At 20.9% G+C, this 17,824-nt stretch overlaps 1 protein-coding gene across 5 annotated transcripts in view; it reads left to right on the top strand.

Moving 5' to 3' along the window:
- The window catches only part of magu (SPARC related modular calcium binding-like protein magu), a 39,087-nt gene extending 21,447 nt beyond the window's left edge, over positions 1-17,640 (top strand). The window contains exons 1-10 of one of the 5 annotated variants that reach the window (XM_086903103.1): positions 5,290-5,378; positions 7,782-7,941; positions 8,980-9,354; positions 9,898-10,122; positions 14,420-14,470; positions 16,027-16,107; positions 16,502-16,735; positions 16,859-17,031; positions 17,150-17,315; positions 17,428-17,640. In XM_086903103.1, the coding sequence (XP_086759229.1) occupies positions 5,358-5,378; positions 7,782-7,941; positions 8,980-9,354; positions 9,898-10,122; positions 14,420-14,470; positions 16,027-16,107; positions 16,502-16,735; positions 16,859-17,031; positions 17,150-17,315; positions 17,428-17,516 (1,575 nt within the window). In that variant the 5' untranslated portion in view covers positions 5,290-5,357 and the 3' untranslated portion in view covers positions 17,517-17,640. Of the gene's footprint in view, positions 1-5,289; positions 5,379-7,781; positions 7,942-8,979; positions 9,355-9,897; positions 10,123-14,389; positions 14,471-16,026; positions 16,108-16,501; positions 16,736-16,858; positions 17,032-17,149; positions 17,316-17,427 lie in introns of those variants that run through there. The other 4 variants (XM_086903105.1, XM_086903101.1, XM_086903104.1 and 1 more) reach the window with 4 other exon arrangements.
- The last annotated feature ends 184 nt before the right edge of the window (positions 17,641-17,824 follow it).

Here is a 17,824-nt window from a genome sequence, read left to right on the forward strand (position 1 = left end):
TTATCAAAATAAATAACATGACATTAATGAAATATTTTTTTTATCAAATAATAAATAGTGCTATTTGAAATAATTCTTTTTAAATTATTATTTAAAATAAATTTCGTTCAATCTAATATGAATAAGATTTTCGATTATTATCGATTCGAAATAACCAGATTGATCAAAAAGATATAAAGAACTTATAAATATAAGATTTATTAACTGATATTTATAATAAAATTTGAATTTTTAACGAATTGATATTTTTAATAAATTGAAAACTTATAATCATTGACAAATAATTTGATATTTCTTTTGATGTTGGTTTAATAGAAAAAAAGGAATTTATTAGTCTTATCTATTATTAAATTTATTAAAATGTATAATTTTTACATGTGTTTTTATTTGTATTATAATTAAAAATCTAATTCAAAAAAATTATTCAAAAAAATTATGCGTATTTTTATGGAATAATTTTATTAAATTTTATTAATATGTCAAAATAACGTGTAACAAATATTTGCAATTTTAAAACAAAAAGTTTTTGTATCTTTTATAATGCAAAATGATAAAAAAGAAGAAGTATTAATTTAATTATAGAAAATTAATCTAATTGAAGTTTTGAATGTGTTAGATTTTATTATTTTGATTTACAAAAATGCTTCATAGAATTGCATATTTAATATTTTTCAATGATTGCTAACCAATTATAAATTATCTTATATGTGGAAACAATACGATAGTAGAATGATCTATATCAATAAACTCAAACTCATCTAATTTTCATTATTTATTTCATTATATGTTCAGCCATTATATCATAAAAATTAATGTTTAACTATATTAAGATATGTATAAATTAATTAATTCATAGAACAAGTAAATATGCACATATCATTATTTTATAATATAAAGATAACAGTGAACTTTCTCCTTTTCGGAGATTTAAAATTCAATTCTAATGTATTCTGATGTATATATTTTAATGTGTATAATTTTTATATATGCAAGTTTTCTTTTTTTATTCTTATTTTGTTTTTTTAATTTTTTTCGTTGAAATTTATAGATATTTATAGAAAGAATTAAGCAGATTTTATTATTTAATATCTACAGAGATAAATTCGTAAAGTTTTTCATCAATTTTCTATCATTATATATATATATATATATATACAACACAAAATATATATACACTAAATAAAATATTTAAAATAGGTTTTAAAAGATATATAAATATTTTTTTCCTTGCTATTATATTCTAATAATAGTAAGAAGAAAAAATTACGAAATGAGATAATAAATCGTTATCACTATAATGCCATATATTCAGTGTAGATAATTACTTTTTTACTTAATTAATTAATAATTATTTTGTTTATGTTTTATAGATGTCATTTAGATGTATTTATATAAATAATTTATTTATATATGTAATAATTAAATAATTTATTATTTGTGATAAGAAAACAAAAACATATAAATAAATAATAATAAAATAATAAAAGAATATAAATATATAAGATATAATAAAGAAATTAAATTCAATTAAATATTTTTTTTTTCAAATAGATAAAAAATTTTAATATATTCTTTGTACACATATATTTTCCTATTAAGTAATTTATGATATTTTATATTTTATATGAAGAAAAAATATTTCATATGTTGAAATTTTTATTAAATAGCATTTTAGTTTTATATTAAAAATTCATATTATTTTTATCATATTATTTTTATAAATAAATAAAATAATTTTTAAAACATTATAAAAATATTCATAAATCTAGATCTATCTAATTTTATAATTAACTCATTTTATATATTTATGTTCATATGTTTTTTGTTTTTTGTTATATTTTTATACATTATATATTTTATTAAACTAAAGAAATAATATTATCATGTATTTTTATATTTTATAATTTTTTAATAAAGCATATATAGTTTTTTTATTATATATCATATCATCGAAATTTAAACAAAAACATTTAGGAAAATAAAATGATAATTTAGAATAATTAATAATATAATAAACAAAAAATATTACATAAGAAATCTAGAAATAAATAGGCAAGTTTTTAAACAAATGAATAATAAATTATTTTTTTTTCTAAATTAATACAATTTTTATGTATCATTAAATCTTAACAAACGATATAATTATTTTAATGATTTTAAGAAAAAATAAATATACATTAAAAAAAAAATACTTCCATTTCTTCTTATATATAAAATTTAAAATTTAAAATATATAAATATAATAAATATAATATATAAAAAATAAATCCATATATGAAATATTTTAGAAAAAATTAATACTTACATTTTAGACAGAATCGATTAAAAATCCATTTACACACAACTGTATTGTATATTCATTTCGTGTGTGGACATTTATGCATTACTATCCGAGAATTGTATTATTGTCCGAGATAAATGTATCAATTCGAAATTGAAAATTATTTAATTAAAGACTTAACTATCATTAACATCATATTTTTGAATAAAGAATAAAGAAAAAGGAAAGAGAAGATAATTTAAACGATTTAGACGATTTATCCCATTCAATTGTCAAATGTTTTTAAACATTACAATCAAAATTTAAACTATTAACAATGATTGATAATAGGCATTACAGTGTACAATCTTCATGTACTGTTTGTTGCTAAAAAATATTATCTTATACGAGATACAGTTAAATATATGCAAGTTAATGCTATGACCGTATCCTGTGAGCAAACAGAAAAAATATCGAAGACTATCAAATGTGTCTGAGACACATCCGAATCACAAATAATACACAAGCGGTATGTATGATATATAAAGCGATACATTTAAATTCTATTTAATACAGAATAGGCACGATATGTATAATATATATAAATATATAAATATGTACTTACATATATGTACTTAAATGGATTTTAAACCGTCAAACTATAGTATAAAAAAATACAGCATGCATTGCATAATCTTTTATTTATTATAATAATTTTCAATACCAAGTTTGGAAAATAGTTATTATGCTATATTGATTTTTAAACTTTAAAATTCACTTTTGATAAACATAAAAATGAACTTCAACACAAAAATAATCATAATTAATCATAAAATGCTAAGAATACCTTTTACATTCATAAATATGATATCTTTTTTTAAGAGAAATTTAAGAGAAATTTTATTTAAGAGAAATATTGATATTCTCTTTTATCTAATTGTTTTACTTTATTTTAATCTTTAATCTTTAATTGTGGATAATACATGTATATATATAAATCTTAAATGTGATTATAAATATTATAATAAATATTATCTATTATATTCTTGATATACTTAATAATTTCAGAAATATCATATAAAAATATAATTCTCTTATATTTTTATATCATAATGTAAATTAAACAATGTATATGAACATAATAAAAATTTGTGAATGTTTTTTGAATTATTTGATTGTTGCAAACACTAATGATGAAATTATATATATTTAGACCATTTACAATAAAATTCTCATATTCAAAATTTAACTTTATAACAGTTGTGATACAAGATCAGAAATTACGAACAATAAAATTAAATTTTTCTAAAATTATATTAACAATTCATATATAGAATATATATCAAACTTTCTTAAAAATATTTAAAGACATAAAAAAAAATATTGAGTCAATAATACAAATTAATAGTTTTGTTATTATTTTAAATTTTGTTTTAAAGAGAAATTATAAATTATTTTAATTAAAAATTGTTAGTAAAATAAAGCAAAATCTTTCATATAATATACAAAAAATTCTCGAATTTGTTGAATAAATTACAAAAATATGAAAAGATTATAGAACAAATAATAATAATTAAAACAATTATTCTACAAAGAAAATGACTGACATTGCATCAAGTTTTTTCATTTATATATGACAAAGAAAAAAAAATATTAGATTATGAATCAAATGATAAATTTGTATATAAAAAATATGATTTTAAAATACATTCTCTTCTTGAGATTTTAAGAGAAATATTTTTACCGGAAATAATTGCATTATACATTACATAAAATTACGTTATTAAAAAAAAATGATAAAATATTTAAAATTATTCGTATAATATTAACACATTTAAATAATGAAAGAACGAATATAAGTATATTAAATTACCATATAAATTTATATTTAAAATTATAACAAATGATATCCAAACGATTCTAATATTTATAATTTTATATTTAATAATTTTTTTTAAGAAATTAAAAACTTTACAGTGCTTCATAAAAAAAGATATATTTCGATTTACTATATTTTTTATAAAAATAATTTATAATAATATTCCGAATACTTTTTAATCTGAATATATTATAATTGTTTTAAAAATTTATATATTTTTAAATAACGATAATTTCAGAAGAAAAAATTATTTGAAACTTATTTGAAAATAACAAAAAATTATTTGTTCTATTATATGTGTATCAAAAAAGTTCAACAAATTTATCTATAATTTTTAGAAAAAATGATTTTATTATATAATAATTATACTTATATATTAAAATTATACTTACAATTAAAAATTTTGTAATAAATGTTAGTATAAAAAATATAAATTTTGTAATTTGATATGCTTTTTAATTTCTTAACTAAGATGCTTAATATATTAATATATTTTAGTAGGATATACATAGATATAATAAAATGTGTAAATAATATATTTGTAGAACATTTAAAAGGATCAATTCTAGATTGATTAAATTATAAGTAATTGAAGTTTGTGTTGAAAATGAGATAGAAATAAAATGAGATAGTTCTGTCTCTGTTATATCTATTGTCATACTCTTCTGTTCCTATTTCACTTCATTTGATGCAAAATTATATTTATTTTAATTTTCATTCACGAATATATTAATTGTTTTATTTCTTACATGTATATTATATATTTTTCATTATATTTATATTTATTCATTAATATTCACATTAATATTAAATAAAAATATATTTATTATTTATATAAATATTTTTTTAATTATATTTTATTTTTATTAATTTTTAAAGACAAAAAAGAAAATTAAAGTTTGCACAAGAACGGCATATATATAGCAATTATTAATTGTAATGAAAATGAAAAGAAAAAAAAATAAATAACAAAAATAAAGAATGAGAAAGAAAAACAATTTAATACAATCAGAGACTATTACAATATAATTTGATGATCTCGTGCGTCGTTTTCTCGAACCGTGTTTGCGGTGGCGCCAAGCATGCAACCATTCCTCGCGCACGTTCCTCACTCATGTTAGCATTCAATGCGTAGTCCGGATTATTCTACGCTACGTATCGCACTCTACCTATTACGCATATATTGCATCGCGTTGTACATATAATGCACACAACTCAATGGATTCTCGAGAAATGCCGGTGCGTGATATTCGAGTGCTACAGGATTATCTTTATAGATCGATATCTTTTAGTTTCTAAAAAATTCTGTTAAAAACTGATGGGCTTTAAATCAGATAATTTTTTTTTACTATACTATACTATAATATTATATATTGTATCTCGCTTTTCGACTGATTAATTGTCAGCTTTTTATTTATTTAAATTATATTTATACTTTTAATCGATTAATGAATAAATTGATTTCAAATAAATATTAACAAACATTAATTTAATTAATCTTAACTGATTTACTTACTAATATATTTATAATGTAATGTCATGTATTTACTAATTTTTGATAATTCTCAATTTTATTCAATTATTTTGTGACTAATATATGAAAAAATTATTCGAGTTTCTTAATCGCAATATTTTCTTACTTAAGCAAAAAATGTCACTGATTTAAAATCTACATGACTTAAAATCATTTGAAAATATATACATAACATATAAACATACATATGTATCTATTTAATCAAAAAATAAAATAAGTCTTAAAATTAATCATCAATAAAAGTTTATTCCGCAAATATTTTAATATTTTTAATTTTATTATTTTAATATTTTTTTCCTTATGATAGCTTTTATAAATTAAATTAAGATATCAAAGAAGTACAAATAATATAATTTTTTATTCAAAAAAATATGTATTCATTAAGATTTGAAAATTCATAACAAAATCTTCTTTGTGCACTGATATATCGCTTAAATGTCAATTTAATAATTAACAATATTAATTATAAATTATAATGTTAAATTATAATAATATTAATAATAAACTTGAAAATTATTAAGATTTTAAGATTATAATAATTTATTTTTCTAGAAATCCATTTTATTTTTCTCTATATGTTCTCTATATGTTTGTTTATCGTCGGATTTCTATATTATCATAAAACTGTTGAAGATAATTGAATTAGAATGTACTCAGGATAATTTATGCGATCATACCTCATATGTTTTTACATATTGAATGATTATGTTTATTCAAGTGCAATGTACGAAAGACATAGTGGCAAATGACAACGTAGATGGCGATAATATTTTACAGATAATAATTAGTAACAACGCATTTCTCGCTAATATATTCAATCATTTTAACGAGGGTAATTACTGACAGGATCATATATATTCACAATCATAAATTGAATTTCACATTCCGCGCAATGCAAATGTATGACGTAATGATCCAGGCTCTTCTGATGGATTTGAAACGTCTTCCTCATTGGATAGAGGCGCCTTTTTTATTAAAGACTCTTTGTTTCTGGATTATTCCGTATAATAAAGAGAGTTTCCAATTCAGGATTTTTCATCTAGATATTTGTATCGAATCATATTATTTGAAATAAATTATATTAAATTATTTATAAATTTTCTCTCATTCTTATTTATTTTATCGTTAAAAATTCTTGGCCATTTATTGAAAACATAGATTTCATTTTGTATCAATTTTATATTATAAAAGTATATTGTTGTAAATTTATTTTTTTTTCAAAATAATATAGCAATTATAGTTGTCAGAAATGCGATTCTCATTCATATATAAGAGATCATGAAAGATAGCGTAAATGTCTTAGCAATCTTCCTAGAATTTTAAATGATATTGATGTTTCAAGGAAAATCGTGAAACAATTAGTCATTTTGCAAAATGTCCAGTCAATTTTAATTTTCATTCTTCCTTTATTACTTAAATGCAAGTCATAAAAATAACAAATTCTTGATTATATTTGTGTTTTTGTAAAATGATTCATAATGATTAATCATTGCATAATACATAAGTGCATAAAAAGTTTAAAAATACATAATATGATATAGATATATAGATAAATAAGAAATATGATTTGACATATTGTTATATATATATTTTTTATACTCATTGTTAATTTCATATATTATTATTTAATAGGAATAATTAATTTAATGCATTTGAGACACAAGACAAATTTTTTGAATTTCGTAAAATTTTTGAGAGCAAAAAATTAAAAAATATACATATAAATATTTTCTATAGATGTATCGATGACAATAGTTTATTTTTTTCACAAATCTTTACTCAACTAGGATCTATTTTAATTTAAACGAAAAAATTTCTATCATTTTCAATGATTTATTTTCAGTAAATTTCTAAATCAAATTATTATTTTTTTCTATAGATTCTTATTCTATTTTTTAAATATTATTAATTATAATAACAACTTTTTTTAATATTTTTAATATGGATTCGCTTAATAAAAATTAAAAATAGAATAAATAAATTTTAATTAATAAAGAATTTTGATATTTGAATTAAAAAAAAATTATCACATATTCGATATTATTTAATTAATAACATCAACATTTAACATTTTATTTTATACATCATATATGTGGATTGTATTTTAGGAGGAGTGCAGGAAAAGGATAGCTGAATGTACAATGAGTGACAGTGCAAGTACACCGGTATGTGGGAGTGACGGTGTTACGTATTCGAGTCACTGTCGGGTCATCTCGAAGCAGTGTCAAGGCATGTCTATTCTTATCAAACACACTGGCCCTTGTCCAGGTAGGATGATGCATTTTTCTCGTAATTGTGTTTATAAATATATATTTATAATATTATATTTTTTGTCATGTGATTATATCAGAAAAGTTTCATCGAATGATTATTAAAAATTAAAATTAAAATTAAAAATTAGAATTCCAATTGAAATTTAAAATTCTACTAAAATTTCATATTTTTATCTCTAAATCTAATATCTAAAATAACTAAACAATCGAATTAAAGAAACATTTATTTTCTAATTTTTTTCTGAAAAAATATAATTTTTTTATATACTTTAGGTACACAAAAAGAAAAAGAATTTTAAATCATATAAAGTATTAAAGAATCGAAATATATTTTCGTTCAAAAGTTTTAAAATATAATAAATATTTTTTTGAAAATTGAAAAGAATTGGGCTATTAATAATATATATTAATTTAATAATTTATTATTATATATAATATATTATTAATATTAGTTTTAGTGTCTGGTTTCATTTGAAATTTAAATTTCGATTTTCAATCCAATGATTCGTTGAAAAAAATTGATATTTGCAGAAAATAAATTTTAAAACAAATCAATTTTATTAGTTCAATTATTCATAAATCATTTATTGAGAATTATATTTTTTAAAAAGATAAAATCAAAATATAAATTACATGTGAAGTTGGATCGTGAAGCTAGTTAACTCATAACTCGACAAGGAAAGGACGTAACGAGCTGAAAATGGTCATTCATCTAAATTAGTTAGATATAATAAGTTGAGACATATTTTGTAATCCCAGAATTTATTGTTCGAAAGTTTTTAGGCAACAAACACATAAACATAAATAAACTTTCTGTTTTATATATTAAATTTTAATTATCATAAAATTAAAATTTATGATCAAATACTAGAATTTTATTTAGAAATTAAAGATTTTAGAGATAGAATATACTTTTTCTCATTTTTTTTTTTGTTTCTATTTTAAAAGTTTTTTCTTTTTCAAAATGTTCGTTAAAAATGAAAAATTAAAATCTAATAAAAGTCTCGAATATCAATTGAATTTGTTCATTTAGAGACACCGGCGTGCTTCTCTGCAAGATTGACCGCTAGACCAAGTGCACGACCAATCTGTCGTTCGGATGGCACTTACGCACCGGTGCAATGTCACGAAGAAACCGGGTATTGTTGGTGCGTGACACCGCAGGGCAGACCGCTCCCTGACACTTCGGTAAGAAATGAAAGACCAAGATGCATAAAAAAACTCGGTCCCAGATCTTCCGCGTCAACGAAGAGTGGGCAACGAAGACGTTCGCCGAATTGGAAACAACGAAGACAATATAGCAGTAAGCATAGGAATACATGTGATCGGACAGAAAAATCCAAGTTCAACGGAAACCTGATAGAAAACTTCAAAATCGAATATAGGCGAACAAATATTTCTGCCGATGGTGAGAGAATATAATATATAGGGAAATATATGTTTTTCTAAAATTTAAATATTTTTAATGAAAGTATTAGAAATATTTTCAAATATATTCTACGTATTCTTACTGAAGAAATCAAATGTTCTTATCAAAAATTATTAAATCTTGCTAAAAACTGCGTCGTTAATTGTGCAATTCCTAATAACATATTTAAAAATTTTTTTTATTTTCATTTTTTGGATACCTATATCTTTTTTTTATTATTATTAATTGAATATTAATAGAATATTAAAATTGAATATAAAATTGTAATATACATAAATTAAACATAGTTGTAATTTTGTTATTTTATTCTGTAAAATAAAAATATTTAGAATCTTTTTTTCTTCTCTTTTTAGGAATTATCATAAAATATGTTGATATTCTAATATTTTTAGTATTTTGAAGCTTCTCTGGATGTTATTGTATATTGTAGTTTTAAATTATTTATTCACTTGCTTTTGTTTTTTTATTTCTTATTATATTTTTTTATTAAATCTAATTTTATTATTAACATTTTACAAACAGGCGATAAAAATGTAGAACGAGTACTATCATGGAAATTCATTACATTGGATAAGAACGGGGATGGCTATTTAGATAGAACGGAATATAAAGAATTAAGAAGGCTCGCGAAGAAGGCAGTAAAACCGAAGAAATGTGCTCGCACGTTCGCCCGCACGTGCGACCTAAATCGAGATTTGAAACTCTCCAGGCAAGAATGGGGTGCCTGCCTTGCGAACGACTTCACTCGTAAGTTTAAATGTGATATATATGCACATCATATAATAAAAAAAAATTTCGAAGATTTTTTCTCGATTCGATCTTCTGGGTTCATTTGCACGATTCAACGATTTTCTTTCCTTTCATCAAAGTTAAATAATCATTAATGAAAAAAATATATTTATAATTAATATGATATTTTCCTTCTTTATCTTTTTAGAGATTCTCATATAAAATAATATTGTTGAACTCAAGATTACTATATTTGAATTACAAATATTATTAACATCTATTTCTGAGTAGACTTGAAGTTCTCAAGGTTATAGTGGAGATTGCATAAATCAGTTTTGAACTCGTTGATATTTGCGAAGTGGCGCCACGCTATTGCGCCACAAAAGATCTGTTCTAAGATCTGTTCATCACTTCGATTCATTCTAAAATTAAAACGAGCATTATGATTCTATGACCTTTTTTTTTTAAAAAATTATTTTATAAATAATTAAAAAAATATCGTTGAAATTATGCAAAATTTAAAAAAATTTTTTTAATGTCTTTTAATATCATATATAATATATGATATATATTATATATATCATAACTGTTCGAGATTTTGAATTATAATTATATATGTATATATATAAGAAAAAAGAAGAGAAAATTCAAAAATAATTTTTCCAAAATTTTATTATATGGTGCTTTCCTTATATATATTATAAAGAAAGGATCTAAAATCGTTTTTTATACAAAAATTTGAAGCATGATATTAATCTTGATATACGTCATATATATGATAAATAAGATTTATTCAACTTTGTAAATAATTATAAAAAATAATTTAAAATTAAAAGCACTAAAAGAACATAAATACTTGGATAGGCTTTTTATTGCAATAGTAAATTAGGATTAATATCACTATTTGTACTTAATATTATTTAATGTGCGTTAATCTACTTGCGTTAATCTCCTCGCGTGCCATTGCAATCAAACAATTACTGCGCATGATACTTTTTTTTCTTATTTTCTGGGTAAAGGCTGCTGGGTTGCTTTTAAACGTATATGATTCATAGATCCATATCAAATTCTGAATTTTTTCTTTTCATTATAGTAGAAAATTGTAGAAAAAAAAAAATAAGAAATGAAAAAAGGAACTAAAAAGTATGTAATAATTAAAATTAAATACGAATTTATTATATATTGCTTATTTATTACATTGCTTTGGTTAAATTATTGGCATAATGAACAATTTATTATTTATTTTACGGATCAAACAAAATATCTCTTACAAAATATAATTTATTCAATAATAAATATAACAGCGTTTTATCGATGTTTTAGCAGTATTTCATTTCAAGAATGAATTTGTTAAAAAAAAAATTATTTCTTATTTTTATAAAAAAAATAATATATTTAGCCAGTGAACATTAAAATTAATTATTTGTAAAATGAGTTTATATATATAGATAGGAATATTTATTCACGATAATTTTCTTTTAAAATTATGTTTGAATTAATGTAATTTAAAACAATATATAGTATCGATTATTTCTATAATTGAACTTGATTTAATCAATTTAATTTATGCATTATTATTGATAGAAAAAAATATACAAAATAAGGAAAAAAAATTTAATGATAGCTAAAACATAAAATTACTAAATCATAAAGAATTCTAAAATATCTAGATATAAATTACATTCATAATTGTTAATAGTTTCAGTATATTAAAACATTCTTTTTAAAAAATAAATTAATATAATAAAAAATTTATTTTTTTTATTTTGTTTCTTTTACTGGCGAATTAAACTATTGAAGGTTAAATTAATATTTTTACTGAAGAAGATAATAAAAATCGATCTTCAATCTAGAAATATAGAATAGGTTTAAATATTATTTTATTTAGTATTATCACTAAAATAAAATAAATATATATATTAATTAGATACTTTATTTCGTTTTTATAAATATATAAAATATATAAATACTTCCATAATACAAATATTAAATTATTAAAACTAAAAATTAAATTTTTCTACTTTTTCTCTTATTTATCATTCATATTATCTCAAAGAGGAATATAGGCAAGATTCAAGAAATACGCGTCACAAGTATTTATAAATTCTTGGATCCGGCAATAAATAAAATTGTTGCAATGCCTGTCAGTTATTGCACGTCGTTTGATGATAATACCGGAAGATCGTCGTCTCGGCGTCTAAATCGTGGTATAAATTACAAACGGTGGCCTGGACAGGATGTCGCGCACGCCAAGGGCCGTCTTCTACACTCGGACCCGCTTAACATTCGTGAATCCTGCCGGAAGTTTGCCCACACTGGCTACTATAGAATTGAAGCAATTGACCTCGTGTACATGCTTTATACTCGCGGTTAGCCTATGAGAATAACCGCCCTCACAACTTTGCTTCGTAAATTCGCACCTACGCATCTACAATAATTACTATTTCAAATTATCCGTCGGAATCATCACGTGAAATTCCCTCTTAAAAAGAAATTTCAATCAATGCTTGTTTTCTTATGTATGATAAAACATTGAATATTATTACATATATCATTATTTCTAATTTCTTCGATTATCTACTTTTTTGTATAACAATTTATCATTTAATAATGAAAATTAAAATTGATAAATTTTATAATTTTATATTAATTATTTTAAATTTGTAAGACTTATTTATAGAATTTTACTTATTTTACTATCAAATTTTTAATTGGCATGTAAAAAAATTTATATATAAATATTATAATTATTATGATTATATAAAAATTATAAAATTTTTTTTTATAAATTATAAAATTTCGCTATTATATTACAAATATAACTATTTTTATAATTTACTATTTTTTATAATAATATTAAAACAATATAACAAGAATAAGTGTTACTGTAATAAGTGAAACTTTATCTATTTTAACATAAAAAGCTGCTTTAAATGCCATGCTTCTTTCTGTCTATCCAAGTAGAATAAATATATTTTATTTCCTATTCAAGCAGATAGTTTGCATCAATATAAAATATTGGAATAGAAATATATATATAAATTGATCGATATAGAATCGATATAGATTGCCAATTGCATGTTAAATAATACGTTTAACCTAGAAACTTCTTAATATCCACTCGTATAACTAAAGAATAATAAAATTTTATAACTTTCAATTATCGCTATCGATAACTTTGTATAATATGACTTTTTTACTCTCCATTTCTATATACATGTTACTTCACTTTTCCCGTTATGCATTTATAAAAAACAAAATGAAATTTAATGACTTATTACTTTTTTAATACATTATAAAATGACACTTTATGCATGGACGAGCATGCACTTATTGATTCCTCAAACTGAGATGTTTAATGTGTATAAATTATAAAAAAAAAGAACTATATTTGGAGAAAATTTTGATCATTAAATCACATTAAATTTTTAATAATACTTTTCAAATTCAAATTTCTCTGTTGAACATTTATATTATATAATATATATATATGCAAAAAAATAAATGTTTAGAAAAGACTTGTAACCTCAAATTCTTAGGTTTCAAAATTTTGCAAAATCTTAGAATTCTAGAATCCTATAATTATAAATTGTGTATCCTATAGTTATAAACTATCATATTAGGATGTAAAAAAATTAAATATTGTATTAAAATTCTTCGATTTTATAACTTTTGAAACTCTTGAATATAAAACTTTTGAAATTTTATATATATAATTTTTCTAGTTTTTAGAATTCTTGATTTCTATTATTCTTCAGACTTTGTAATTTTAAAAGTTTAAATTATAATCTTAGAATTTAATTATATATTTATATTATTTTCTCTATTTAAAAATATTTATAAATTATCATTAATAGTTATTTTCAAACATTTTCTCCAAATGCATGTCTCTTAACGTGTATATTCTATATAACGTGTATAATGTGTACATAGTTTTTATTGATGACATGCCAATGCATGGACTGCAGAAATCACAAATTGCTACAGGCAAACAAAGTAAACAAAATATTTTCATTAGAAAAAAAAATTACATCTGTAAATATAGATTTATTTACATACAAGAACTCTGGAATGTGTTTGGGATACACACTAGAGAGGGTGAAAGAAAGAAAAAACGAAAGAAAAAATGCTGCCTGAGAATTGTTACAATTAGTGATCATCCTACTATTCGATGTTCGCCACTGCTCGCTGCTCTGCTAGTAAAACCTGCGATGCGCGAATGACAAAAAACATTGTACATATAGGTAAGGCCGGTCGGCTGAGTGACATCATTGTTATCATTTAGTACGTTTGTTCTTGTCGCTGAACCCCGCAGACGAGCGCCCCGAGGTCCCTGAGGCGCAGAGGACCCGGGTCATGGACCAAGGTGAGTCCTAGTTCTGCACATCAAAACAGTCAGCACATCATTTTTTGCGTTAATTTTTTTTTTAAATATTTTTCTTTAGCAGTGTTATTTATTCACCTGTTACAGGGATCCTTGTAAATTTCTTATGTTCCATTCTATTTCATGTAAATATACATATTTATATTATTGATATTGATATTTATATTTATATTATTTGATACAATTAATATATATTTTTTTAATTTTTTCTTTATTATTTATTTTTGTTTATTATTAAATGTAACAAGACATTTGAATATATAGTATACTTTTTGAAATAATTTAGTAGAAAACTTTGAGAAAGTTGCTTGATATGTATGGAATGAAAGAAATTTACGAAAAAAAATCATAAATATTGTTAAGTTTTTAAAAAATTGTTTTATTTATTATATATAATAATAATGTAAAATGAATCCTATTTTATAACAATGTAAAATTGAATCATAAAATTTTCTTACGTTTAATTAATTAAGAAAAAATTAATATCAAATAACAGATAATAATAATAACGGAATTCTATTAACATGGATTGATTAATAATGAAAGATATTATTTTATTTTCAATGTTTGAATTTAAATTAAAAGATATCTAATATTTTATCTTAATAAAATATTATTTTAAAAAATCAGCGCATATCCCTGTAACAGATTTATTTTAATAAATTATTTTTCTCTCTATTTCTTATATTTATGATATAATTAAAAATTATATCTATTTATTTAAAAATTATTAAAAAGAAAAAATCAATTTTTACCACGATGAACCACGATTTAAATTTATTCGTATCATTTTAAAAAAATAATAAATTTACTTGAAGAATCATGGCAAAGCTTTTTTTTTATAAACATAAATTTTTATTTACTAATTTTTGATGAAAATTTTCTATAATTATTTTTTTTATATAAATAGTATATTATTTATATTTTAAATATATTATCATTTTATTTATATTTATATAAATATATTTTTATATTTTATAGTTTACCACTTATTCATTAATATACATAATTTTGCAAAAATATTTTTTGAAAATAACAAAATATATTAAATTATATTTTGCAATTTATAAAAAAATATTTATTTTAATATAATAATTTTTAATTACATGGTTTCATATAAAAAGAAAAAAGATAAAAAATATATGTACTTTTGCAGAAATTTTATTATGGATAGTAATCTTTCTCAAAATTATTCTAAAAACAAATATGCAATATCATAATTATTCTAGTGTAAATATAAATTTCAAATTAACCGTTGTATTAACAGATCGTATAAAACATTCACAGATTGTATAAAAAAATTTTTTTCATAAAAAAATAAAATATTTCGTATAATTTTTAAAAACAAGAAAAAAATCTTTGTTTTTGTACATAATGATTAACTTTAATTAAATAATTAATCTTAAATTTTCGGTAAATGGGCCGATTATAATCATATATTACGAATATATTATGTATTATATTAGTATAATATGAGTGAAAATTATAAATAAAAATGAAAATATGATAGTAATGCTATTTTTTTTTGTTTTTCACAGTGTTGAAAGGTAATCCTTCCTCAATGCATTCTCGACCAGCATTTAATGATGATCCAATCGATACGAAAGAAGATAATGATGGTAAATAAACATTTATATATTTTTTTTTCATAAAAACAATTGTTAATATAATTTTTTTAAAATTTAAAATCAAAGATAGAATTTCTTTTAAATTTTTAAATTAGTGTATATTTTGATATAGTTTTTCAAAATTTAGAAAATCATGATTAAAAAATTAAAATTATATATAATTCAAATTCATTAAATTTCATAACAATTCCAATAATAAAAAATATATAATAAAAAAATTAAATAATTTATTAGTCATTTTTATTATTTTTTATTTTTTTTAATGTAAAATTATTTTTATTGTAAAATTTCTATAAGAAATATAAATAAAAATAAGAATAAAATATAAATATGAAAGAAATATATAATATAAAAGATATGTAAAATATAAATGTGAAATTTACAGCAAACGACTGTTTAACGGATAGACGATCTGTATTAGAAGACGAGAGGCAACATTCTCAGGAGAAATTTTATGTACCTGCATGTACACCTGATGGAAGGTACCACCGAGTGCAATGTTATTCAGGTTATTGTTGGTGTGTATATCAAGATACTGGTAAACCAATACCTGGAACATCTTCCAAAAACCATACTCCAAATTGTAATCCAGTACCTACTCCTAGTAGGCCTATGAAAGGTAATTTATTTTATATTTCATATTTTAGTGTATATAGTTATATTTGTATAATATATATTTTGTCTTATTATATATTTATTTCAACAAAAATTTATTAATTTATAAATATTATATAACATATAGGTTGTCCTGAACAAAAAAAACAATTGTTTCTACGTGATTTAATGGACTTGATGCATAAAAAGATGAAAGCTTCTGGCACTGATTCAGATGAAACAACGGCTAAATGGCAAGCTTCTAAAGAAGAACAAATAGCAACTTGGCATTTCGTCATGCTTGATAAAAATAAAAATAAAGTAAGGATAACAAATATTTTCTAATAATATTATAAATTTATATGTTATATGAAAATTTAATAAAAAAGATATTTAAATAAAATGTTAATATTGATATGTATTTATAATTTTCTTTCAGGTTTTAGAAAGAAAAGAATGGAAAAGTTTTCGTACAATGGTAGCGAATAATAGACAACTTCAAAGATGTGGTAAAAGACTTCCAAGATACTGTGATATTAACAATGATAGAAAAATTAGCATGACAGAATGGTTCAGTTGTCTAAATGCTCAACGCACTACAACATGTAATTATTTTTAATATAAATATGCAAATTTTTAAAATTTTGTTTAAAATATTTTTTTTTTTCATTAATTAGAATTATTCTATTCAAAGCTATGAATATTAAATTATTACAGCTGAAAGTACAGAAAAAGTATCAACAAATAAACCGAAGAGAATGGGCCCGAATCCTCTGGATCAGTTTCTTAAAAACGACGATGATTAAAAGTATGTGATAAAAATATATGTTTGCTATTTTATTGATATGTATAGTAATTGTTCATTACATATAAATGAACATAGTGCAACGATGGAACTTTCAAAAAAACCAGTTGCTGTGTTAAAAGAAATTTATTTGTATTTTTATATTTAGTGATAAATATCACATTATTTTATTTTTAATATAGATTATATTTCTGTATGTTCTAGAAAGATATTAATAATTAGTAATTTGAATATAATAATGATATTATATGTATATAGGTATGTACAAGATGTTATTGAAATGATAATGTAAGTTAAAAAAAAAAAAAA

Source organism: Apis florea, unplaced genomic scaffold (genome assembly GCF_048593485.1).
Source record: "Apis florea isolate Af1SG1 unplaced genomic scaffold, ASM4859348v1 contig_2274_pilon, whole genome shotgun sequence".
NCBI lineage: Eukaryota > Metazoa > Arthropoda > Insecta > Hymenoptera > Apidae > Apis > Apis florea.